Below are 23,680 nucleotides of genomic sequence, written 5' to 3' on the forward strand. Positions count from 1 at the left end.
AGGTAAAGCTGGATTTTATCTTTGCTTGCTAAATACAATGCCACACCTCCTCCAGGAGGAGATGAATGGGCAAAACTGCAATTTTATTAATGCTGAAATCCCTCTGTGTTTTTTCTGCACTCTGAGGTCAGTTCAGGAACCATCACAACCCCACTTGTACTGGTGGATAATGACAGGTGTGCAGTGCAGGAACCTGTTCCACACTTCCCTGTGCCTTTGTTTGTTCCATGACTGAATGAAGAGCTCTGTGCTGAGAGCTCTGGGCTCATCCTCTGCCCCTGAACCTCAGAGAGCACAGAGGGACCACTCAGGGAGGGAATTCTGCAGTGGGGCTGGCTGCCCTGGGTGCCATTCACATACTCGGAACAGAGAGAGACAGAATTCCCCCTCCCAGGATTTTCCTGAGGAAGGGAGAGACATAATTCCCTCTCCCAGGATTTCTCCTAGGGAAGGCAGTGAGAAGCACAGAGGAAGAAGAGAAAACAATTCTTATCTCTACTTGCTGCTCCTGTTGTTTTTGCACACGTGGAATGTGTTATGGAGATTGTTCACTGAGAGGGATTTGTTAAATGGACACTGGTGAGGGTTTTTTTGGACTAATTGGCCAATGGGGTCAAAGCTGTGTGGTGATTTTTGGGGACAGTCATGGCTTTTTCTTTAGTATAGTATAGTTTAAAATAATAATAATAATAATAATAATAATAATAATAATAATAATAATAATAATAATAATAATAATAATAATAATAACTATATTATTATATACTATACTAAAGTATTAATAATAATCAATTACTATAGACAATACTGAATAATACTATAATATTAATAATAATAGTATTATTAATAATAATATTATAGTATTATCATAGTATATTATAATGTAGTATTAGTGTTATATAGTTTAGCTTAATAAAGTTATATACTTTATTCAGCCTCCTGAATCAGGGGGTCAGATCTAACTATTTCCTACCTTGAGGATGCCCTGCATGAGTACCCCTGAGCATCCCAAACCAGGGAAATGCTGCCAGGTCCCATCACAGCCCCACAAAACCCCTCAGAGCCTCTGGGGTGTGGGGGAGCTCTGCCTCTGTCAGGAGCTCTCTAGAGCCCCTCATTCAGGGAGGGTTTGGGTTTGCTGATGTGCACTCAGTGATGTCAGCTCTCATTACAGGTTTTGGGAACCCCTCTGATTTCCTTGATGTGGATTATATAAACTTTCATTATCACTGAATTGTTTGCATAAAATTAGATTAAGACAAAGCTCTGAGCCCTGATCTGAGCCCTCAGGCCTGGTTATGAATTGAAATTAAATATCCTTGATATTTTGATCCTAATTTTTGCTTTTTTTTTTTTTTTTTGCAAGCTCCCTCTGAGGTAAACAATGCTGAGCTCCTCCAGAGCTTTCAATATACAGAGGGCTGCAATCCTGGCATCTGCCTTTGAGGTGGTGCAGATGGAAATGTGCAGCCTTTTGAGCCGTTCAGTAATGCAGAGTGAAAAGTTATTTTCTACAGTGCTGGTGTGCTGCTGTAAAGGATCTGTCAGCAGTGCCAGGCCCCATGTGCTGTTCCAGTGCTAACAGACAAGCACTGGGGGCCTGAAGGGTTTTTATTGCATCCATTCCCATCTTCTCTGGTGGTCAGAGCAATCAGTAGGAGGTTGGGCAGACACTGAAGGCTAAATCAGGAGAATTCCTCCCTGGGAGGGTGCCCAGAGCAGATGGGGCTGCCCCTGGGTCCCTGGCAGTGCCCAGGGCCAGGCTGGAGCACCCTGGGGCAGAGGGAGGTGTCCCTGCCATGGAGGGGTGGCATGGGATGATTGGGTTCTGCCATCACTCAGGGGTGGATCAGAGCAGTATCTGCCATTGGGTTTATCCAGCAAGATCTTTCCTGAGAGGCTTTGGTGACAAATGCCTCACAAACAGCTCCAGGAGTGTTTGTACAAGATCTGGAATGACACAGATGACTCAATTTACGAAAGTGCCACAGGATTTGTGGATCATTGCATTAATAATAAAAGAGAGGCCAGAGCAGATCTCAGGGTAATTTTACCCAGATTAATTAAACTCATTATTCGAAGGCTGTATCCCACCCACAGCACAGTTATACCCAGGCTTCCCATTTGTTTTTGAGCAGACAAAAAGCAACTGTTAGCTTTGCTTCTGTATTTTGTCATCCCTGACCAACAGCTCAGCTCACATGGAGCTCACACCCACGTTCTCCAGGACAAACATTGAGGGGATCATCTGGGTGGCTTTTGCACATGTGGCTCATTACTGGTCCTTGATTGGGACCAGACATAATGAGAGTCACATGCTTGGAGCATTAATGAGCCAGGGAATGAGGTTTGGGAGGTTTTTGTTGGATGACAGGAGCAGGATCACTGCTGTGCTGGGAAGGGCTGTCCTAGGGCCACTTCCTCTCAGTCCTGGTGCCTTCTGACACCACAGGAGGCAAAACAAAGACAAAAACACCCTGGGAAAAGTTCCTCAGCTCACTCTGAAAATGGAGATTTTCATAAATTACTCATTTAATGAGAGAGAACAGCAGAAAGCCTCCCAATCCTTCATTTCCATGGGCAGATAATCCCCCTCACCCTGGCAGAGCCTGGCCAGAGCTCCCTGCCCCTTCAGCACCAGTCACTCCTGTCTGGTGCCTTCAGCTTTGCTGAGCTCTGGTACTGGGTGCTGACAGATGAGTGAAGCCCACAGCTAAAATAATTCTCTACAAATACAAATGGTCCAACTGCAGAATAGGAGCCCCTGAGTCCAAAATGCAGCTCTTTAAAGGAGCTTTTTTCACCTGAGGGCTGCATGACAGCCCAGCTCAAGCCCAGCAGCTGCTCTGCTCCTGCCATTGGTGCTGAAGGGCTGAGCTTGATCACTGAGCTCCACAAAACTCCATTTATAGCAGGTTCAGCCCCTGGGTCTCCTTAGCAGCACTTCAGGGGTTTGGAGGGCTTTGAGCAAGGGGTAGCTCCATTGGGGGGTTCAGGCAGAGCTCACTGCCAGCTCCTCATGGCTCTGGGGGGCAGGAACAGCTGGGCCCATAGCTGGAGATGCTCTGTGCAGCCTGGACAAGAGATGATTCCATCACCCTACATGGTGGGGAGTAAAGACCAGGCTCTCCCAGTGGTGTCTGGTGATGGAGACAACCTGGAATTAAGGAAATTCCATTTCAATGTAAATACCATCTTTTGTTTCCCATGTGAATGGCCAAACAGGGGATGGAGTTGCCTGTAGAGTTTGTGGTGTTCTCATCCTTGAACACATCCAAAAGCTCCTGGCCCTGTTCCTGGGCCACTGCACTGCCTGGCCCTGCTTTGAGGGCTGGGACTGGGGGTGCCAGAGATGTCTCCAGCCCTAGAGACTCTGAGATCTCTGCATTCCAATGCCTATCCATGGATCTGGTGTCCCTGCTGCCTGCAGTGTCCTCTGTGCAGGCAGGCAGGAAGCTTTGCCCTCAGCCATGAGTTTGCACCAGCTGTGTCTTCTCTCTCTCTCCCTCTCAGAAGCCCTTGCTGATCCAGTGGCCATCCCAGTCCCAAATGGGGTTGATCAGCTTAACAGCAAAGACACAGAGAAATCTGTTTGTGTTTGTTCAGATGCATGTTTGAATGCACTGATGCAGGGAAGAGCTCAGACATTAGATATTCCCAATTTAATTGTAGTCTTCACCCATTAGCCAAAATGTCACTTCCCTCTCTTTGTGATCCAGTTAATTTAATTCTTGAGCATCTTTCCATTTTCCTAGGTTGCTGCTTCACTGAGTCAGGTTCATGGATTAAATTGAATAACAGTGAGCTCCTGGAGCAAAACTGTGTGAGATTCATCACTGTATCAGAAATCACAGAGTCCCAGGGTAGGTTGGAAGGACCTCTGGAGATCATCTGGAGACCTCTCTGGTGCAGCAGGGTCACCTGGAGCACAGGTCCAGAGGAGGCTTCAGGATGAGCAGAGGGATGGGGCAGCTCTGCTGGGAGGAAAGGCTGAGAGAATTGGGGGTGTTCAGGCTGAGGAATGCTCTGAAGTGAACTGAAGTGCTCTGAGAGAGCTGGAGATTGACTTTGGACAAGGGATGGAGGGACAGGACACAGGGAATGAGTCTGAGATGGACTTTGGATAATGGATGGAAGGACAGGACATGGGGAATGAGCTAGAGGGAGACTTTGGATAAGGGATGGAGGGACAGGACACAGGGGATGAGCTGGAGATGGACTTTGAAAAGGAATGGAGGGACAGGACACAGGGAATGGCTTCCCAATGACAGAGAGTGGGTTTAGATGGGATCTTATGAAGGAATTGTTCCCTGGGAGGGCAGGCAGGCCTGGCACAGGGTGTCCCTGGATCGCTGGCAGTGCCCAAGGCCAGGCTGGACACTGGGGCTAGGAGCACCTGGGACAGTGGGAGGTGTCCCTGGGACAGTCGGAGGTGTCCCTGCCCATGACAAGCAGTTGGAACTGGATGAGCTTTCAGGTCCCTCCTAACCCAACCCTTTCCATGGTTCTGTGATTCTGACACCACATCTCAGGCCAGGCTGGTGGCATCTCCTGCCCATGCCATGCCCTGGGCACAGCAGTGCCCTTCCCTGTCCCCTGGGGTCCCCCAGCACCACAGAGTGAGCAGAGGCAGGGCAGGGCTGGCTCTGGCTGTGCAGCCTGGCTGGCACAGGGATGGAAAATCAGGGAATGTTTTTCCTGAGGTCTCCCAGGGAACCAGGCTGTGTACAAACATCAGTTCTCTGCTGCAGGAGTGATTAGTGAGGAGGAGAGGGGCACTCTGGGGCAGGGCAGGGTGCCCAGGTGCTGCCAGCACAGGGAGGGGAGCCTGAGCTGCTCCGTGTCCATGTGGTGATGTTCCTGATGGTTGCCATGGCAATGCTGGCTGTGATCCGTGTTCTGCCTTGTGCAAGCACAGGGGCTCGGCAGGGAACTCCCAAAGGAAACCTCTGGGGCTCCCATGGCCCTGCACGGGCAGCCCAGCCCTGCAGCACGGCCCTGAGAGGGATGGGATGGGATGGGATGGGATGGGATGGGATGGGATGGGATGGGATGGGATGGGATGGGCAGAGTACAGGGGATGGGCAGTAGGCATGGGCATGGGATGGGCTGTGGGGATGGGCGGGGGGCATGGGATGGTCAGTGTGCAGGGGATGGTCAGTATGGGTGGTCAGTGGGGAGGGTCAGTGCACAGGAGATGGTCAGTGTGAAGGGGGTGGACAGTGGGAAGGGTCAGAGGAGATGGTCAGTGTGCAGGGGTCTGTTCCACATTGCCCACTCTGGCTTGTTATTGATAACTGACCCATCTCTCAGTTACTGATAACTCACCCATCTCTCAGTTACTGATAACTCACCCATCTCTCAGTTACTGATAACTCACCCATCTCAGTTACTGATAACTCACCCATCTCTCAGTTACTGATAACTCACCCATCTCAGTTACTGATAACTCACCCATCTCTCAGTTACTCTGAACCACGTGTTCTCATTAGATGTGTTCTTTCAGGTTTTGTTACCTGTCTGCTGAGAATTAATTTGCAAAGTTTCTTTCCAACCTGTGAATCCCTTCTGCAGCATCCCTGTCTGGCCTAAGCAGATATATTCATTTGAATTATGAATTCTTAGTACCAGCCCATGTTTGGCTGAATCTATTCCTCTTTTTCATCCCTTCTATCACAAAAGAACAGGATATAAATGCACTCAATTATCACTGGACTGGAAATATTCCCTAAGTTGGCTGTTAGCAGGCAGTGATACCCACAAATAATGATCACTGGTGTCATGTCAACACAAGCAAAAGCAATTATTTTTGAGGCATCTAACACCACAAAAGCAGATGTGGGAAGAAACTACCAATTAGAGATGAAAACACTTAAGGTCAGATCTGCAGACTATGATTAAACTGATACTTAATGCACGATTTTGCTTTTGATATTTTGTTGAGCTCTTTCCCAGCTTTATTAAATCTCTGTGGTGTTGGCAGGACTTTGGTTTCAGGTTTCTGTCCACTCCTTCCTCATTGTTTGATTTGTGTTTGTAGAATGAATGGGTTGTCTGGACCCTGGGATGATCTGATCTCCCAAAATCCTGAAATCCTGAGTGCATCAGGCCAGCAGTGGTGCAGCAGCACTCCAGTGTAATTGCATTTTGCCTACTGCTCCTCGCACAGTCCTTGTTTGGGAGAAAACAACCCCAGAACAATCCCTTTGCCCAGGCATCTCCTCTCATCTCTCCAAACACCCCAAACTCCATCTCATCCACACAGTGTGAGCACAACCCTAAATCACTTCAGCTGAGGAGACTGAATTTCTGCAGTTCCAAATAAAAATATTGTTCCCAGCCACATCAATCCAATTTGGGGCAGCAGAACTGGAGGCAGCAAAGTGTCAGTGGCTTCCCCAAACAGCAATTCTCTTGGCTCACACCCCCTGGTCCCTCTCTGAGAGCTGACCCATCCCTCCAGCATGTTCAGATCCTGACAGAAGTGACAGCAGCCACCACTCTGTCCCAGCCTGAAGCACCTCAGCTTTTCCTTTCCACAGTGTTCATCCTGTTCTGCACTCCTAGCTGGGATCTGACCATCCCTGGCTCACCTGGAAAGCCAGCAGGGGTTTCTGTGTTCCCATGGGGGAGCCCCTGGGGTGTCCCTGTGTGGCACCAGCCCTTGGCACTGCCAGCCCAGTTCCAGCACATCCACAGCCTCAGGGAAGGGGACAGAGATGCTGGAACAGGACAGTAATAGGATCACCACCCCTGGAAATGCTCAAAACCGCTGTGGCTGTGGCACTGGGGACCTGGGTTCCTGCTGGGCATGCTGGTGCTGCTGGGGTGATGGATTTGCTGAGTTTAAAGCTTTTTATTTTAAAAGCTTTTTTCCAGCATTAACAATTCTGTTTCTCTCTGTGACTTCCAGCTCAGCTGCACTCTGTGATTCTCTCAAGTCCCCAAACACCCTGAAGCAGTAAATTGGCAGTTTAGTTCTGTGTCACATAAAAATGCACTTCCACTTTCTTGCAGCCTGCTCTGCTCACCCTTCACTCCCTCCTTCCAGCCCAGCTCTGCTCTCTCCAGTGGGTGAGTCCCTTCTGATGGAGTGTCTGCTTTTGTGGGAGTTAAATCCTGCAGGATTTAAGAGCAGTGGGAGCTGGGTGCTGTTTACAAGACGAAGGCCCACCATGGATTTATGGAGTGGCAAAATCCCGTTTGCAGCTTTATTCTCTGTCCCTCTGCTCTTGCATTGCCAAGCACCGAGCTGTTATTTGCAGAAAATAACTGTGAAGACTCCGAGCTCTCTTCCCTGAGTGATAATAGTTAATTTTGAAGCCATCAGTGTGTGTATCTGTAGCTGGGGTTGTTTTCCTCAGTGCATTACTTTGCATCTATCACCGGTGAATTCCTGCTGCAGTGTCATTGCCAGTCACTGAGAATGATGGCATCCTCCTGCAGCTCTTCACTACCAGCCTTTATTTGCAAGACTTCAAATGGCTTTGTCTTATGAGTTATTTTGTCAGCTCACCAATCATTTGCTCTTTCAGCTGCTTTTTTGATATGGTGAGGAGTTAAAACTCCATCAGTAGCCTCCTTACCCCTGTTGGCTGTGTTTTAACTGGTTGGTAGCCTGTGAGATTTTCCCTTCTCCCTGCAGCAATACTGGTTTGGGGAAGATAAAGAGCCGGTACTGATCAAAATCCACGTCTGGGGATACAGGGACCCCACAGAGACAATTCCTGCTCCAGACAAGGCCTGCTGCTGGTGTGGGGGTGCCTGGGGACATGCCCTCTCCAGCCCCCAAAAAGGAATTCATGGGGATGAGCTGCTGTGGTTAACCCCAGGTGGGAACTGAGCCCCACCTGCTGCTGTGTTTAACCCCAGGTGGGAACTGAGCCCCACCTGCTGCTCCCTCCCTGCCCAGGGGTGGGAGGGGCAGAATGTCGGGTTAAAAATGAGATTGAGATTCAGACAATGCAACAAGGAAAGCAAAAGCTGCCCAGGCAGGGAAGGAATTCATTCCCCATTTCCCCAGGCAGGCAGGGGCTCTGTCATACCCCGTGGTGGCTGGGGAAGGCAAACAACCTCCCTGCCAACATTCCTGCCTTCTCCTGCTCCTGCTGAGTAGGATTTCATGGGCTGGGACATCCCTGGGGACAGCTGGGACAGCTCCTTGTCCCCCAGGCTGCTCCTTGGCCGTGTCCACCCTGCCCAGCAGGGACTGACTGACCCCTCCAGTGTCCAGCACTGCTCAAACCCTTCCTGGGGACAACAGCATCACCTCCACCCCACCCCACCCACACACCAGCCCAGGCTGTGATATCCTCACATATCTGAGCTCTCTAAAATGGGTTGGAGTTTCAGATTGCCGTTCTTTCCTAGCTGGCGCTGTTGGGGTGTTACTATAGGACATGAAAAAATACAAGTGCACACTACTGTTCTCAAGGTGAAGAAAAAAGGAAAGTCTATTTTCTGACTCCAACATTTATAGATTTCCAAAAGCGACAGTGGATTGGAGGGTGACAGTGCCACCTCTCCAATGACACTGGACAAACCAACAGTCCATCTACTTTCTCCTCTTCCATAAAGGAATGCAAAACAATGAGTTATTTATAAAAAGTGTGTGAGAAAGTTCACTACAAGAATGTCAACATCAGAAGGCTTAGAAAATCTTAAAAAACCAGGGTGACATTGGGGAGTGACTTGTGTCCTGCTGGAACCCCTGCCAGGCTGGCTGCTGCCTCCTGAGCTGTGCTGCACACCTGCACATGTGGGGTCCTTTGGGGTGACCCCATCTGCTCCCAGAGACCTTTTCTCATTTATTACCTCATGGATTCCTCTGAACAGCTCTTCATCTGCTGCTTCAGCTCAAGAGTCCTTGCAACAATTAAGGGATTGAAGCATCTGTTACATGAGGAGAGGCTGGGGTGATTTAACCTCCAAAAGCTGGGGTTTGGCTGGGATTTGGATAAATTTGGTTTATTGGTGTGTTTAAATCCCTTCTGGTAGAAGAGGGAGCCAAAACCTTCATAGTGTGAAAGAGCAAGAAGCAAAGGGTCAAAACTGAGATACAAATTTCCCTTAAACTTTCATTTCATTTAATTTCACTTCACTGTCTTATACTATTTTTTGATTTAATTTTTTTACTGTGAGTGTGGTTGAACACTGGCACACATTGCCCAGACAGGTTGTGGAGACTTCAGCCTTGCAAAAATCCAAAACCCCAACTGGACCCAGTTAAAAACCTGCTCTGGGTGACCCTGCTGGGAGCAGGAGGGTGTGATGGATGATGTCCAGGGGCATCTCCAGCCTCAGGGTTTCAGTGATTCCACCAGGCTGGACCAGTGAGAGCCTCCCCAGGGAATATTCCTGCAAACTTGGGCTGCTTTGGGCTGCCCTGACCTTCCATGGGCTCTCCCTGCAGACCCTGACCATGTTACAGTTTTGTAGACTCTCTGGTAGGTTCCTGGTTTCTGGAAAAGGCTTTATTATTAGCTTTTATGATTTTCAAAAAATTGCTTCCTGTAAGTACTTTTTGACTTTACCATGGCTGGCTTTTGTGCTCTTTTCTGTTTTTTCTCATTTGGACACAACTTCCACTTTCTGAGGAATGTAATTTTACTCCTAATAATCTCCATTACTCTGCTATTTAACCATGAGAGCTCTTTCTGCCCCCATTTATAGGTGATATATATTTATTCTCAGCCTCTAATATGGTTCCTTTATGTAATTTCTTTGCCACCTCCAAGCAGTTTATCTTTCTGGCGGCTGCTTTTAATTTAGGTTTAGCAAGTTCCTTGTCCTTTCTTGGGCTGGGATAAATCACCATCCCAAGTGCCTGTGAGCACAGCCAGTTTGGATTGCACACCTGCCTTCAACACAAGGGCAGTTTAGCCCACAAATCCCATTCCTAATATAACAAAAAAGCTGTTTTCTTGCCTGGAAACTATAATGCTGTATAGGACTCCAGGGGAAAAACTGAGGCTTAACTTCATCCATTTCACCATCTCCCCACGATTCTGCTTAATCTTCTGAGGGATGTGTCCAATCAGTTGCATGAATAAATAAATCCTTTTGTGTTAAAGGACTGTGTGAAATCATTTGCTTGACTTGTTTGCAAAGGAGCTGCTATGGAGGGTCCTCACTGTAATTCTGATCAAAATGATCAAAATGTTTTTATCTCAGCTCAGTGGGGCTGGGGGGAGGAATAACAACTTTAGTCCCCTGGAATAAAATCTTTACTCCCCAGGAATAACAAATTTCTCCCCAGGAATAACAACTTTACACCCAGGAGTAACAGCTCTGCTTCCCAGGAATAACAACTTTACTCTCAAGGAAAAACAACTTTACACCCCAGGAATAACAGCTCTGTTCCCTAGGAATAACAATTTTTCTCCCCAGGAATAGCCTCAGCTGGTATTGTTGAAATGAGGAGAATTCCAGCACCAAGAGCCCAACCAGCCCAGCTGTGACTTGCTGATTTATACTGATTATTTTGAATTTTCAAATGTCCTTGCTGCACCTGGCTCTTTGGAGATGGGAGCTGTGCACAGACACCCCTGTATTCAGACTTTTAGTTGGTTAGAGTGATTTTGAGATAAGTTAGAAGGTTTCTTTTTTCAATTTGGTGCTTGAAGAAGAAGTTAGAGCTTTTCAGGTTTTGGTTTTAAGGTTGCTGATTGTATCTGTGGTGGTTTGGCAGCGGTCCCATTGGAATTGTGGCTGCAGCCCTCCTGCAGTGTCAGGGGTGGTTCTGTTGGACCGAGGGGGTCCTGTAGAGAAGGATGTATTCGTCCTCTGAAGATCCAGTGGAAGAAGAGGCAGCTGCTGTTCCTCTGGGGAATCCAGTGGAGAAAGCCATGCTGGTGTCTCAAAACCTCTGGATTATATCTGGGTAGGAATGCTTGGCTCCTCCCTCTGGGCTCACATCTCCCAATGGGATGCTGTAGTTCTTATCAGTCATGCAGTGACATTCAATAGCTGTTATCAGCAGGTGTCCCCTCCCGAGGGAAGTGTGAATGTGGTCACCCAAAGAGAGAGATAAGGCAAACTACCCACTTGACAAAGGTAATCTGTCATACAGATGGTAACTGAAAACATCTTGCATTGCAATTTTCAACAAGAGGGCATCCATCAGTGGGCTGGATTTGGTGCCTGCCCAGCCCATGGGGGTGTAATGGGGGCACTGAGCAAGCCTTGTCCCTTTGTCCCTGCCAGAACATCCACCTGGTGGCCAAGTGGCTGAGCTCCCTGGAGAAGAGGCTGGAGCAGCTGAGCCAGGGCAGCCACCAGGATTTCCGCGTGTTCCTGAGCGCAGAGCCTGCGCCGTGCCACGAGAGCCACATCATCCCCCAGGGCATCCTGCAGAACTCCATCAAAATCACCAATGAGGCGCCCACCGGCATCCACGCCAACCTGCACAAGGCCCTGGACAACTTCAGCCAGGTGGGAGCGTGACGGTGCTCACAGGGGTCTCAACCTTAGCCATTCTGAGATTCTCTCCATAAAGTTCTTTGTTATTTGGGATGAGGCAAGAGCAGCCCCAATTGTGGGTCATAGGGCAGCTCACAGCTGGTTTTGCGCTCAGATGTTAGTGTGGAGAGAACCCCAAGAGCAGGAGGGAACGTTGCTGAGCAGGTGGGGGCGGAGGCACCATGCAAGGATTAATGCCAGTGGTCAGGAAAGATTATTCCACACTTATCTACTGCCATTCATCATCCTGAGCTCCACTAAATGTCCTGGAGAACAAGGGAGGGGAGAACCTTCACCCCAAGTAACATTTTCATCCTGCCTCTGCTCATTTCAATCAATAGTAATTAGCATTTTCTAAATTGCTGGAGGTTTATGAAACATCTCTTATCAGAAATCCTGAAGCGAGTGGGTGGGGTCCCTTTTACACCTCATTTCCCTGCTTTATACAGAAGAGATGTTCAAATTTAGCTTTCAGCTGAAGGCTACAAAGAAGGCCCTTCATTCTGTGCAGGGGAAATTGTTCTGCTTTGTAGCTGAAGAAGAATTGACAACTGAAGAGAGGCCGAATGAGAATGAACTGGGTTGTTCTGGGGATGTTTCCTGAAATGAGAAAGATGTTCTGCACGTATTTGAAGCAGATCTTCCTCACAGTGCTGTTAAAGGGAGCTTAGAGTGCTGCCCAACTCAGGGAAAAACAGGTTTTGGGATGTTCTTGATTGTCATATGCACTTGGTCAATGTCTTGCACCCTCTAGAGTAATGGATTCCCCTTTTCCTGCACAGATCCTGGGCTCTGTGGCGGTCTCAGAGGATTAAAGGTCTAACATGGCATTTTTTAAAGATAAACATTGGACGGGGCTTGGAGCAGCCTGGGATATTGGAAAGTGTCCCTGCCTGTGGCGGAGGAGCTGGAAAAACATGGACTTTAGGGTCCCTTCCAGCAGAGAATTCTGTGATTCTGTGGCTCCCTCCCCATCTTCCTGGTGAGGGATGTTGAGCACATGCAGGTGATGGGGCGTTGAGTGGGTGCACGTGTCCTTCCTTCCCTGTGTGTGTTCCTGTGCAAAGCCACTTCAGCAAATATTAGATCAGAAAATATTTGCCAGTTTTCCAACAAATCTGCAATGCAAAGCCACTGACTTTGAAATACATGTGTGTGTTTTGTATCACATGTGTGATAAAAAAATGAACTGAAGGACAATTTGGTCAGCCTCTTGTCCCGGGTAACCAGCGTCGGCAGGGAAGTTTCAGGTTGGATATTAGGAAAAATTTTTAAACTGGAAATTTGGTAAAGCTCTGGACCAGGCTGCCCAGGGAAGTGGTGGAGACACATCCCTGGAATTGTTCAAAAAATACGGTTCACAATTAGTTGTGCATGGGGGTATTTGGTTGAAGGCTGAACTTGATGGTTTGGGGGTGTTTCCAAGTCTTGACCTCTGATTCTGTGATTCACACTATCTAAAGCCTGGCGTGTTTGGGTTCCCTGGGAGTTGCTGAGGGCAGCTGTCCTGTGTTGCAGGACACCCTGGAGATGTGCAGGAAATGTGTTCCCAGGGAACATGGATTATATGGAACTTGATTTGGGGGGCATTTCTGAGCCTTGACCTCTGATTCTGTGATTCACCCTGTCCTAAGCCCAGCGTGTTTGGGTTCCCTGGGAATCACTGAGGCTGAGGGCAGCTGCCCTGTGTTGCAGGACACCCTGGAGATGTGCAGCCAGGAGAAGGAGTTCAGGAGCATCCTCTTTGCCCTGTGTTATTTCCACGCGGTGGTGGCGGAGCGGCGCAAGTTCGGCCCCCAGGGCTGGAACCGCCCGTACCCCTTCAGCACTGGGGACCTCACCATCTCTGTCAATGTGCTCTACAACTACCTGCAGGCCAGCTCCAAGGTGGGGGCACCACGGGGGGGCTCTCTGGGGGCTTTGAAGCCATCTCCTTGTCATCTTTGAGTTTATAACTTCACAGTTCAGGGTGCTTCTGGAGGAGATGGGAGCCATCAGTGCCACCCACACTGTGCTGTGCCCCAGCTGGGGCAGGGTTTAACTCCTGCCTGCTGTTTGTTTGCTGAGGGGGGAGTTCTGAGGGTGCAGGGCAGTGCCTGGGTTCAGCTCACCCTGGTCCACGCCCAGGTCCCCTACGATGACCTGCGCTACCTCGTGGGTGAGATCATGTACGGAGGGCACATCACGGATGACTGGGACAGGCGGCTCTGCAGAACTTACCTGGAAGAGTTTATCAAGCCAGAAATGCTGGAGGGAGAGCTCTGCCTTGCTCCTGGATTTCCCCTCCCAGGGAGCATGGATTATAATGGCTATCACCAGGTAAGCTCTTTGTTTGCTGGCATTATTTAAGCATGTAAATGGAATGTCTCCCCTAACTGCCCCATAATCTGCCTTAGGAGGCAGGAACAGGGCTGCAGTGCTCCTGCACCATTCCTCTTATTTCCCATTATGTTTTGTTCCTGTGGATGTTTCAGCATTCCCCTGGATGAACCAAGTCTAATGCTAATTTGCTACTTCATCATGGGCTCATTCTGTTCATGCATGAATAGAGCAACTGTATTGGTGCTCGAGACTTAAGTGGGGCTCCTGGAAAATTACATCCACATACTGTTTGCTAAAATGGCCCTTTCAAGCTCTTTTTATCATCAGTTTTGATGAGAATCACTGAAGGGTCTTGTTGATCTACTTACTGATCTCATCTGCTCTTTGTACACAAATGCAGAGGCACATCAGGCTGGTTTTGTTCATAAAACTTAACTACTGGAAGCTCAATTCCCACAAGAGATTTCAGGATGCTGATGCTGAAATGCACAGCAGATAATTGCTAGAGAAGGTCCAGCCTGAGACATGGAGCCAAGCTGAACTCCAGCAATTACAGAATTTTCTCAGCAGGAGCAGAAGCAGCTCTGTAAACATTTGTACTCTCCTTCCTCCATCACTTCCCTGGTGTTCAGCCTGGGCTGACCTCTTGGGGGGATGACTCCAGCGCTGAAGCTCTGCAGACAAAGTGCCCTGGAATGTTCCTAACGTGCTCCTGGATGTCTCCGTGCAGTACATAGATGATGCCCTGCCTCCAGAGTCCCCGTACCTGTATGGCCTCCACCCCAACGCCGAGATCGGGTTCCTGACGCAGCGCTCGGAGCGGCTCCTGCGCACGGTGCTGGAGCTGCAGCCCCGCGACAGCAGCACGGGCCAGGGAGCAGGGGGCACCCAGGAGGAGATGGTGAGAATGTAGACGGGGAGTGGGGACCCAGGAGGAGATGGTGAGAGTGCTCAGGGGCACCCAGGAGGAGATGGTGAGAGGGCTCAGGGGCAGGGGAAACTCAGGAGGAGATGGTGAGAGTGCAGAGAGGGAGTGGGCACCCAAGAGGAGATGGTGAGACTTCTCAGGAGCTGTGGGCACCCAGGAGGAAATGGTGAAAGTGCAGAGGAGCTGTGGGCACACAGGAGGAGGTGGTGAGGGTGCTCAGGGGAATGGGCACCCAGGAGGAGGTGGTGAGAGTGCTCAAGGGAATGGGCACCCAGGAGATGGTGAGAGTGCAGAGAAGGAATGGGCACCCAGGAGGAGATGGTGAGAGTACTCAGGGGCAGCTGCTGGGGTTTGCTGCCTGTGTCATCCATCAGGCTTGTCCATGGTTCTGTGTTCTGCCTCTGCCTGCGTGAAGCGTGGTTTTATGCAGAACATCACCCTGGTGGGATGTAATTGAGTGTTGGCAGTAACAGGACAGTGCCTCTTAATTACCCCGTGCTCTGCAGAGCCTTCGTTATCATCCTCTGAAGGTGCTGCAAATAAACCTTCCCTGAGCAGCAGTCCCTGTGCAGCCCTGTGACTGGCATAGCAATGGGCACCTGGCACACTGCCTGCCACCCCCAGTGTGCCACCCAGAGCTCAGCCCTCCTCCTGCTGCTGTCACCATGTCCCCCCAGCTCCCCAGAGCCTTGTAATTCCTTCTTTCCAGCTGAACTCCTTTGCTGCACCTGTGTCCTGGGCTGATCTCAGCCCTCCCTGTGGAAACTCACAGCTCATTAAAACACGGCCCAAACATCCCTGACAAGATCTGGAATCAGCCAACACATGCTCAGGTTTTCACTCCTGCAGTCTTAAGGTGCCAGCTCTGTGCTTGAAGATTTGCAATTTAATGAGTGGCTAATTGCATCTCATAGAGAGCTGTGGTTTCACATGAGTTTCCTTTGGCTTGGTGTGAAGCTGGGGAACTGACTGCCTTCCCTAAGGGGCTCCTAAAAGTGCCCAGCATGGTCAATTTTCAGTTCATACTCAAATTTGAGGTGAGGGGAATAATCCAGGGGTAGCAAAGCCAAACAAGATGTACAGAGATAGCAAATGTGAGTTCCTCTTCTCCCCTCCCACCCCTTTTGTTATTGAAACAGATAAACTCCTCAGCCCAGAGAAGCAAAATGATCCTCCAGGGAGTGCCCCAGCAGTGGTGCCACAGGTGATGGCCACCCTGCAAACTGCTGGTGACAGTCAAGAACAGGAGCACAGAAGTCCTCATGGCTGTCTGGGAATAAAATCTGCCTGAGAGCAAGCAGAGTGTGCCCTGCCTTGTGCCTGGGGACACACTCCCACAGCTCATTTTCTTCCTGAAGTGATCCCTGTCATTGTCCAAGCTGTCCCTTCCACTTGGTCCTTGGATGGGAGTGAGCAAAGCCTTGTCTCAGCTCCTCCACTGAAGGATTTCCAGCCCTGGTTTGGCTGAGGTGATTTGAGGGAGCTCCCAGGGAAAATGTGAGCCTGTCATTTTCCCGAGGCTCTGACAAGTCCAGTTCCTCCCACAGACCTCTGAGGTCACACTACAGCAAACGAGCTGTAATTGCTGGGAAGGAATCAGAGCCACAGGGACCTGCAGGGGAATTTCAAATGAGCAGATATTTCTGTGGTGCCCCTGAGGTGCAGCTGAGGAGCTTTTCCAGCTTTAGCCACCTGTGTGGCTGCAGTAACAGCCCACTCATCATCACTGCTGACAGGGTTGGGAAGAGCGGCAACAGGAGGGAATTGGAGCACAGAGTCCAAAATATGAATACTGGGGGCCCTGGCTGTAAAATTACCCTGCCCTAGGTGGCACTGGCCCTGCATGCCAAGTTTGGCACTTGGGATCATGGAATTTTAACTGTGTTATGTGTGTCCAAAAGGTGCCAGAAAGCAGAAGTCTTGCTCAGGTTCCAGCTCAGAAGTAAAGCAAAGCTTTGAGTGAGATCTTCCACATTAAACCTGGGAAATGCAGCTGAGCCCATGGACAGCAGGGACTTCATGCCTCACTGTCAGAAAGGAGTTTATTTAATTTTTTAGACACTACAAAGATCCTCTTGCATTGGAGATTTCCCTGTTTAGTTCTGAAGAAGCTGTGGTGGTGACCAGAAAATAATTTTGTTTCGCTATGCTCTCCTTCCATGGCTCCATTAGTCCGGAATGCCAAATTCAGCTTAAAATTCAATTTTATGTAATCACCTCTCTCCATCAGTACACCAGAGAAAGCCAGCTCATAAGCTGTGTCGTCCTGAGGCTCAGCTGAGGCTCCAGCCCCATCCATCTCCTCGTGAGTGTGACCTCGGGAGAAATGAGAGAGCCAAGAAGAGAGGAGGCTGCCACATGTTACAGGGACATTTTAAAACCATCATTTTGCAAGCTGCTCATCTGACATTAACTTCTGTCAGCATTTGGGTTTAAATAGGACAGGGCAAGCTCTTTGAGAGGTGCCCAGGGCTGACAGGGATGGTTTTGGAGGCACTGACAGGGCAGAGGGAGTTCTCCCAGCTCAGGCTGTGAGCCTGTGGATCCCTCACCAGCATCCCCCTCTCTCTCCTCACTTTGGCACAGGTGCAAACCCTCCTGGAGGAGATGTTGGAGAAGCTGCCAGACGAGTTCAACATGGCAGAGCTGCTGGCCAGGCTGGAGGAGAGGACTCCCTATGCTGTGGTGGCCCTGCAGGAGTGCGAGCGCATGAACGCGCTCACGGCCGAAATGCGGCGCTCGCTGGGCGAGCTGGAGCTGGGCCTGAAGGTACCGATGGCCTGAGGGGCTCCCGGGACACAGAAAAGAGGATAAATTGGGGGTTTATTAAAGGTCTTCAATAGGAATGCCTTGGGCACTGCAAAGCCTTGCAGAGCTGCACCCAGAATGGGTGATTGATGCATGGAGAGGCTCCTGGAGCACAGGCTGGACAGAGTTAAAGGAATAAAGTGGGGATTTATTAAAAAAAAAACCTTCAAAGGATCCACCTTGGGCAGTGCAAGAGCCCAGCCAGGGCTGCACCCAAGATGGACCCAGGATGGACTCAGAGTCAGGAGTTTTCACCCTTTGATGAGTTCTGGTCCATTTCCATGCTGGGTTCAGTGTCCAGTCCCAGCTCCAGGGGATGCAGTCCCACCCTCCCACGTTGCTCTCCTCCATTCCCTGTTGTTTGCACTTTTTGGGGCTGGAGCTGCAGCGGTGTCCTTGGTTCTGGGGCTGGAAAAGGATTGTTCTGTGTGCCTGAGCTGTGAGGAGACCTTGCTGACACTTTCTGTGGAGTTCAGAGTTATTTACCAATGCAGTGCAGAGCCTGGGAAATATGAAAGATAAAACTGAAGGCATCTCAATGGTCACAAGTTTTTTATACAGATATCCGTTTGGTCTATTTGCCCATCAGGGGTTAATTATCCAATTACAGCTTCAGGTAATGAAGTCACATTCCCCCAGTTTTCTCCCCACAATTCACATTTGTTTATACTTTTCAGGGCCTGTGATGTGTCCTTGGATCTCAGAGGGATTGTTCTGTCTGAACAAAATGTGAAGGCAGTTAACTACACTTTATGTGGAGTTTAGAGTTATACACTAATACACCATAGGATTTGATAAATACAAAAGCTGAAATCTTAAGGCATCAGTAGGAGAGCTGGAAAATCCTGCAGGATGCTGCTCAGGGAATAAAAGGGGTCTCAGGGAAGAATTCGCTGCTGGCTGCAAAGCCAGCCTGGCTCCACAGGGCTCACAGGAGGATCTGCAGTGGCACCGTGTCCACAGGCACACACAGCAGTGCCTGGCTTGTGGGAACAAGGGATGAGCACTTCTGGCCACCCCAGATTGTGCCACAGCAGCAGCAGGTCACTCACAAACTGAGACATGGCCTAGTTAAAGGTGAGCCAAAAATCAAACCTTTGCATGAAATGTCCAGGAGTGGGGGGAGCTTGGAACAAAATATCTCAGAGGCACAGGCTGAGCTGAAATCAAAAATTGGCTTTGTGTGGAGGCACAAAATGTCCAGAACTGTAAGAGAAAAAGGCTGAAATCACAAGAAAAGATACAATTTCCTTGCTGGGTGTGAGCCACCTGCTAGAGTGTCCCCATCCAAGGGGCTCCACTGCAGCTGATCCCCAAACTGGTGTGGAACCAGACTCTGTCCCAGACAGGGATCAGCTCTGCCCCAGGCAGGGATCCCATGGATCTGCTCTGCTTTAGACAGGGATCCCATGGCTCAGCTCATCCCTGTCTCCATCCAGATCAGCGGTATCTGTGTCCCCCTGGCTGCTATCTTTTCCACACCACTTGGGATACAGATTTCTGGTTCTGCAGGGTGTGAGGGAGGGCTGTGATTGATGCTGCATCCACTGTAGGAGAAGTCACCTCTGCATCCCCCCCAGGCACTCAGTGGGACAAAACAGAAAAGGCTCCTCTGGCCCTTAGGGATGAGCCAGCAGGGATCAGGCTGTACTGCCTGGGAGAGAGGAGCTGCCTGGCAGTCCTGGTGCTCTCTGACAGCCCTTCCCCTCCACTTTGTCACTCCCAGGGACCCCTCCCCACAGGCAGCTGCTGTCCATCCCTTGGGGAGGCACATGTGCAGCACAGCAATGCAGCCTGGAGCTGGCAGAGCAAAGCCTCAGCACTGCCCTGCCTCCCCCTCCTGCCCCAGCTGGGTCCTGGGGCATCCCCTGCTCCATCATTTCCAGAGTGGCAGGCTGTGATCCTGTGATAGATGAGTAATGCGTTGATTGGCTCTCACAATTAATGGACAAATATCATGTATATAGGTTAAGAAAAGTTTTATAGATTTATAGTTATGTTGTATCCCCTCACGTGGTTATCAAGGGACATCTGGGAGGGTCAGATTGTCACTATGGTGACACTGAGCTCCAGTCAGGATTTGAGGAAGAGATCTCCACCACTAGACAGCAAAGAAGAGGTTGATAGACAGAACTTTTGGAGGGGCTAAAAGGGAAAAAACCTCCATTGTGAGGGGGCTGAGCACATGGCAGGGAAAATCTTTTGCTGCCAGCACCATAACCTTTTTTCTTTACTCAGTCTTCTGTTGTATTTTTGATAAGGTTTAATAAACCTTCCTAAACTATGACAGGTGAGGAGCTATTTCTCACAATTCCTTCTCAGGGGGATGCTGAGCTCCCACAGCTGATGTGCACAGCATGGCTTGGACCCAGCCTTTTCATAGGAGAGCTGAGGGTGGGCAAGGAGGGCCTGCCTGAGATGGAATGACATCTCAAACCTCTGCCAGGGGCAGCTTGGAAAAGAAACCTTCAGCTGCCCACCCTGCACGAGGAGGGGCAGGCTTGGCTCGGGGTTTGGGCACCAAGCTGCTCCCAAATCCCAGCTGCAGCCTGGAGCAGCAGCTGCAGATGTGTGTGCACTGCATTGGCTGCTGGTGCTTGTGAAAGCAGAGAAATCCTGGACACAGGTGGTGGGTCAGTATGTGCAGCCCATTTTGAAAGAAGCTGATATTTATGTAGTCAATTATCATAAACAGATTTCTCTTATTTTCTAGCATAAGGCAGTGGAATTGAAAATTCCATTTCCTGAGACAGGTAAACAGAAGTGATTTAATGTTTCAATCCCAGAGCCCCAAACAAGATATAATTGTAACTTGGACAAGGGGTGGCAATTAGATTTCATGTGGGGAAGAACGTGCTGTTTAATATTGGTAGGGGAATGAGGGGATGCAGAGTGTGCAAACAAACCACAAAAAATTAACCCCAGGAATCTGTATCACAGGCTGCAAACCTCTCCCCAAACCCTGCCCAGATCATGGCAGGGAAGGAGATGGGGACTGCAGAAAAAGCTCCTCAGAGGGCAGCAGCAGCCCCTGAGCTGGAATTCAGAGACACCCTGGGGCTGAGACTGGAGAAGAGCAGCAGAGCAGAGCAGCATTTGGCATTTCTAGTGTTTGGCAAATCTAGTCTTTGCTGCAGACACACATCTGCAGGCCCTGAGAGGCCATCAGTGGCAGCTCCAAGAACCATGGAGTCCCTAAGGCTGGAGAAGCCTTTTCAGATTCCCAAGTCCAACCATCACCCCAGCAGCAGCACCGTGCTCACCCTTAAACCATGGGCTCAGGTCCAGATGGTTCTTTGGGCACTTCCAGGGCACTTGGGCTCAGCTGGTGCTGACCCCACCAACGCTGGGGGTTCAATCCCTGGTCTAAGAGTTGGACTCATGATCCTTGAGGGTCCCTTCCAGCTGGGAATATTCTATCAGAATATTCTGTCAGCCTGTGGCTGGTGACTGCACCACAGTTTGTTCCAGTGCTTCACAGCTTTCCTGAAGAAAGCTTTCCTTATATCCAAACCAGGGTTCTCCTGGCAAAACTGGAGCCCAGTTCTTGTGTCTGCAGCCAAAAGCCATGTGTAGATCCCTGCAGAGCTGAATTAGAGCTTGTGCATGACCCAAAACCCTGCTCAGCATCCCTCCCATCACCTCCCACACCTGGGGGACCACAGAGCAGCCAGAGGGGGCTGAAGGCTCTTCCTGGTGCTGCCCTCACTTGACTCTGGGCCTTGCACTGAAGAAATCCTGCTGTAATTGCCCTTGCTGACAATTAAAGAGCTGTCAAGGCTCCTTCCTCTCTGGGGCTGCGGCCCTGCACTGACAGCACTCAGAGGAGGAGAGTTTACAAGCCAGGCCCCACAGAGCTCAGCAGAGAATAAATAAAACCCAGAGAAAACACGGCTTATTGTTTTTAACTGACTGAAGGATCTGCCAAAAGAAGGCGATTCGGAAATGTCACGCCTAATTTGAATTTTTGAATAATTCATCGTGTCGTCCTAGCGGAAAGTGATTGTTTGGTCCAAAAATAGGAGACATCCCATTAGGAGGAAGAGAAATTGCAATAGACTGGTAGCCATCAGAAATAACTGGCATGTTGCATTTCAAAGCCCTTTGTTCTGGCTGGCTTAGGTGGAACCAGAGGCTGGGCTGAAGCTCTTGCATGTTAATGTTGTACCAGCCTCATCTTTTGCAAGCAGATCCTCTTCTTTGCAATTTGGGTGAAGGATGAGCCTCCAAAATGAGGATAATATATATTGTAAAATAACAAAGACCAAATTTTGATAGGCAAGCTGGGTATTAAGTGAAAATAACCTGAACTGAGGAAACAGTTTGTGTCTGTAGAGTGCTCATCTTGAAGGAATGGCTGCAGGCTGATTAGGATTTCCTTCAAGGGTGTCTTTAAATGAAAATTACTCCCAGCGTTTGGGAAGAAAAAATTTAAAAGTAACTTGAATAATTTCTGATGCACTTTAGTATTCAGCATCTGAAATGCAAATTTATGCATAATTGTGTTTGGACAACTCTATGAGATTGCTGCTGTAGATGCTTTGAACCCTCACAGGAGACTCAAAGCATGCTTGAGTGCGCAGGCTTTAAAAATTGCTTTTCTCAAGCCTTGCTGAGAATTACGTTTGCTAATTCATTTGTTTCCTGAAAGTAAAACTAGACATGATATATGATCGAGGGGGGCTGTCTTTAAATCAATTTGGCTGCTCGTGCACATTCTGCCATATTCTTACCCATGTCAGAGCACTTCCAGGAGCACAGAATGATCCTGTTCCAGTGTCCTGCTGTGCCCAGTGCAGCATTCTTGTTCTCCCTGCATGGTCCTCCCATGGCTTCAGCCCAGCCCATTGATGGTTCTTCTCTGTGGCTCCTGTGTTTGGTTCCTCCACTCTGCATCCCCTCATTTCCCTACCAATATTAAACAGCACATTCTTCCCCACATGAAATTTGATGTCACACTTTGTCCAAATCACAATTCTGTGACTAGATTTGGTGATATTAAATGTCTTTCTCAGCTGTCAGTGTGTCCTACAGGGCATGGCTAGCACGGGAACAAACTGCAGAGATCTTGAACTGCTGGGCTCTGCCAAGCATTGCTAAACAACTGTGGGGGCTGCTTTAAGAAGATTTCAACTTTTTCTAAAGCTTTCTGGATTTTTGTGGCCCCAGCAAAGGGCACCTCTGCTGACCTCACTGCTGGAGGCACTGAAGTCCTGTGAAAGAACAGTTGGAATCTTTTAATGTGAATAGACTGACCCAATTCCCTCCCCCTTGTTCTCAGCAATGGCTCCACTGGTTTCAGTTAATCTTTCCAAAAAACACTTTGCCCGAGGCAAAGAGAAATTGTAAATGAGATAAATTTTGGCCAAACGATAAGGGAACAAAAGGAAGTGTTTACAATGGAGAGCAGTGATGGACATTATCTGTGGGTCTCCAGAGTTCTGGGGGTATTGTACCCCTCCAGCTGAGCACAGAGCTGCAGAGATTGAACTGTGGAGACCATTCCATAGCAGGGAAGCTGAGCTGGCATTTGCAGGTTTTCTCTTTTTATTCTGCTTCGTTTGAGTGAGCCAGAATCACAGAGTTGGTCAGGACATTACTCCAACACCATCCTGAGCAAAGACAGGCAGAGCCACTTGTTTGGACCATGCCCTGGTGGGTTTTGAACATTTCCAAGGATGGAGACTCCATTGTGGGCAACCTGTTCCAGTGTTGTCCAACCTCACGTCTTTCAGTGGAATGTCCTGGAATTCAGCTCTTCTGGCAGAACTGATACAGGTTTCTAAAGGCTTTGGAACGAATTAATTGCTGCACAAAGGAAAAGTCAAACCTCTCTCTTTATCTCACTTGGCTGAATCTTATCTTACTTTGTTGTGCTCCTTCCCTGCTGTGGAAGGAGCTGTGATTACATTTGCAGACAACACGTGGAGTCAAAGAGAAAATCTTGCACTGCAAAGCAGTAAATGAGGGGAGGAGTGAGGGGAAGTGGAGGAGAGGAGGGGGATAGGAGTCAAAATAACAAATATTTGGACAGTTTTAGAGTAGATCATCAGAAACTCTAGTATCCTGCCCTGGCAGTGAACAAGAACAGCTTTACACCTTTGAAAATCTATGAGTCCATGAGAGAAAACAGAAATAATACCAGCACAACTGAGGGACACC

At 49.2% G+C, this 23,680-nt stretch overlaps 1 protein-coding gene across 1 annotated transcript in view; it reads left to right on the plus strand.

Annotated features, from left to right (window-relative positions):
• DNAH9 (dynein axonemal heavy chain 9) overlaps positions 1–23,680 on the plus strand; it is a 147,339-nt gene that overhangs the window by 117,194 nt on the left and 6,465 nt on the right. Inside the window, exons 65-69 of the mRNA XM_058817530.1 lie at positions 11,206–11,433; positions 13,156–13,347; positions 13,588–13,779; positions 14,513–14,683; positions 17,297–17,479. Coding sequence (XP_058673513.1) covers positions 11,206–11,433; positions 13,156–13,347; positions 13,588–13,779; positions 14,513–14,683; positions 17,297–17,479 — 966 coding nt within the window. The remainder of the gene's footprint in view (positions 1–11,205; positions 11,434–13,155; positions 13,348–13,587; positions 13,780–14,512; positions 14,684–17,296; positions 17,480–23,680) is intronic.

Source organism: Ammospiza caudacuta, chromosome 19, assembly GCF_027887145.1.
Source record: "Ammospiza caudacuta isolate bAmmCau1 chromosome 19, bAmmCau1.pri, whole genome shotgun sequence".
NCBI classification, from domain to species: Eukaryota; Metazoa; Chordata; class Aves; order Passeriformes; family Passerellidae; genus Ammospiza; species Ammospiza caudacuta.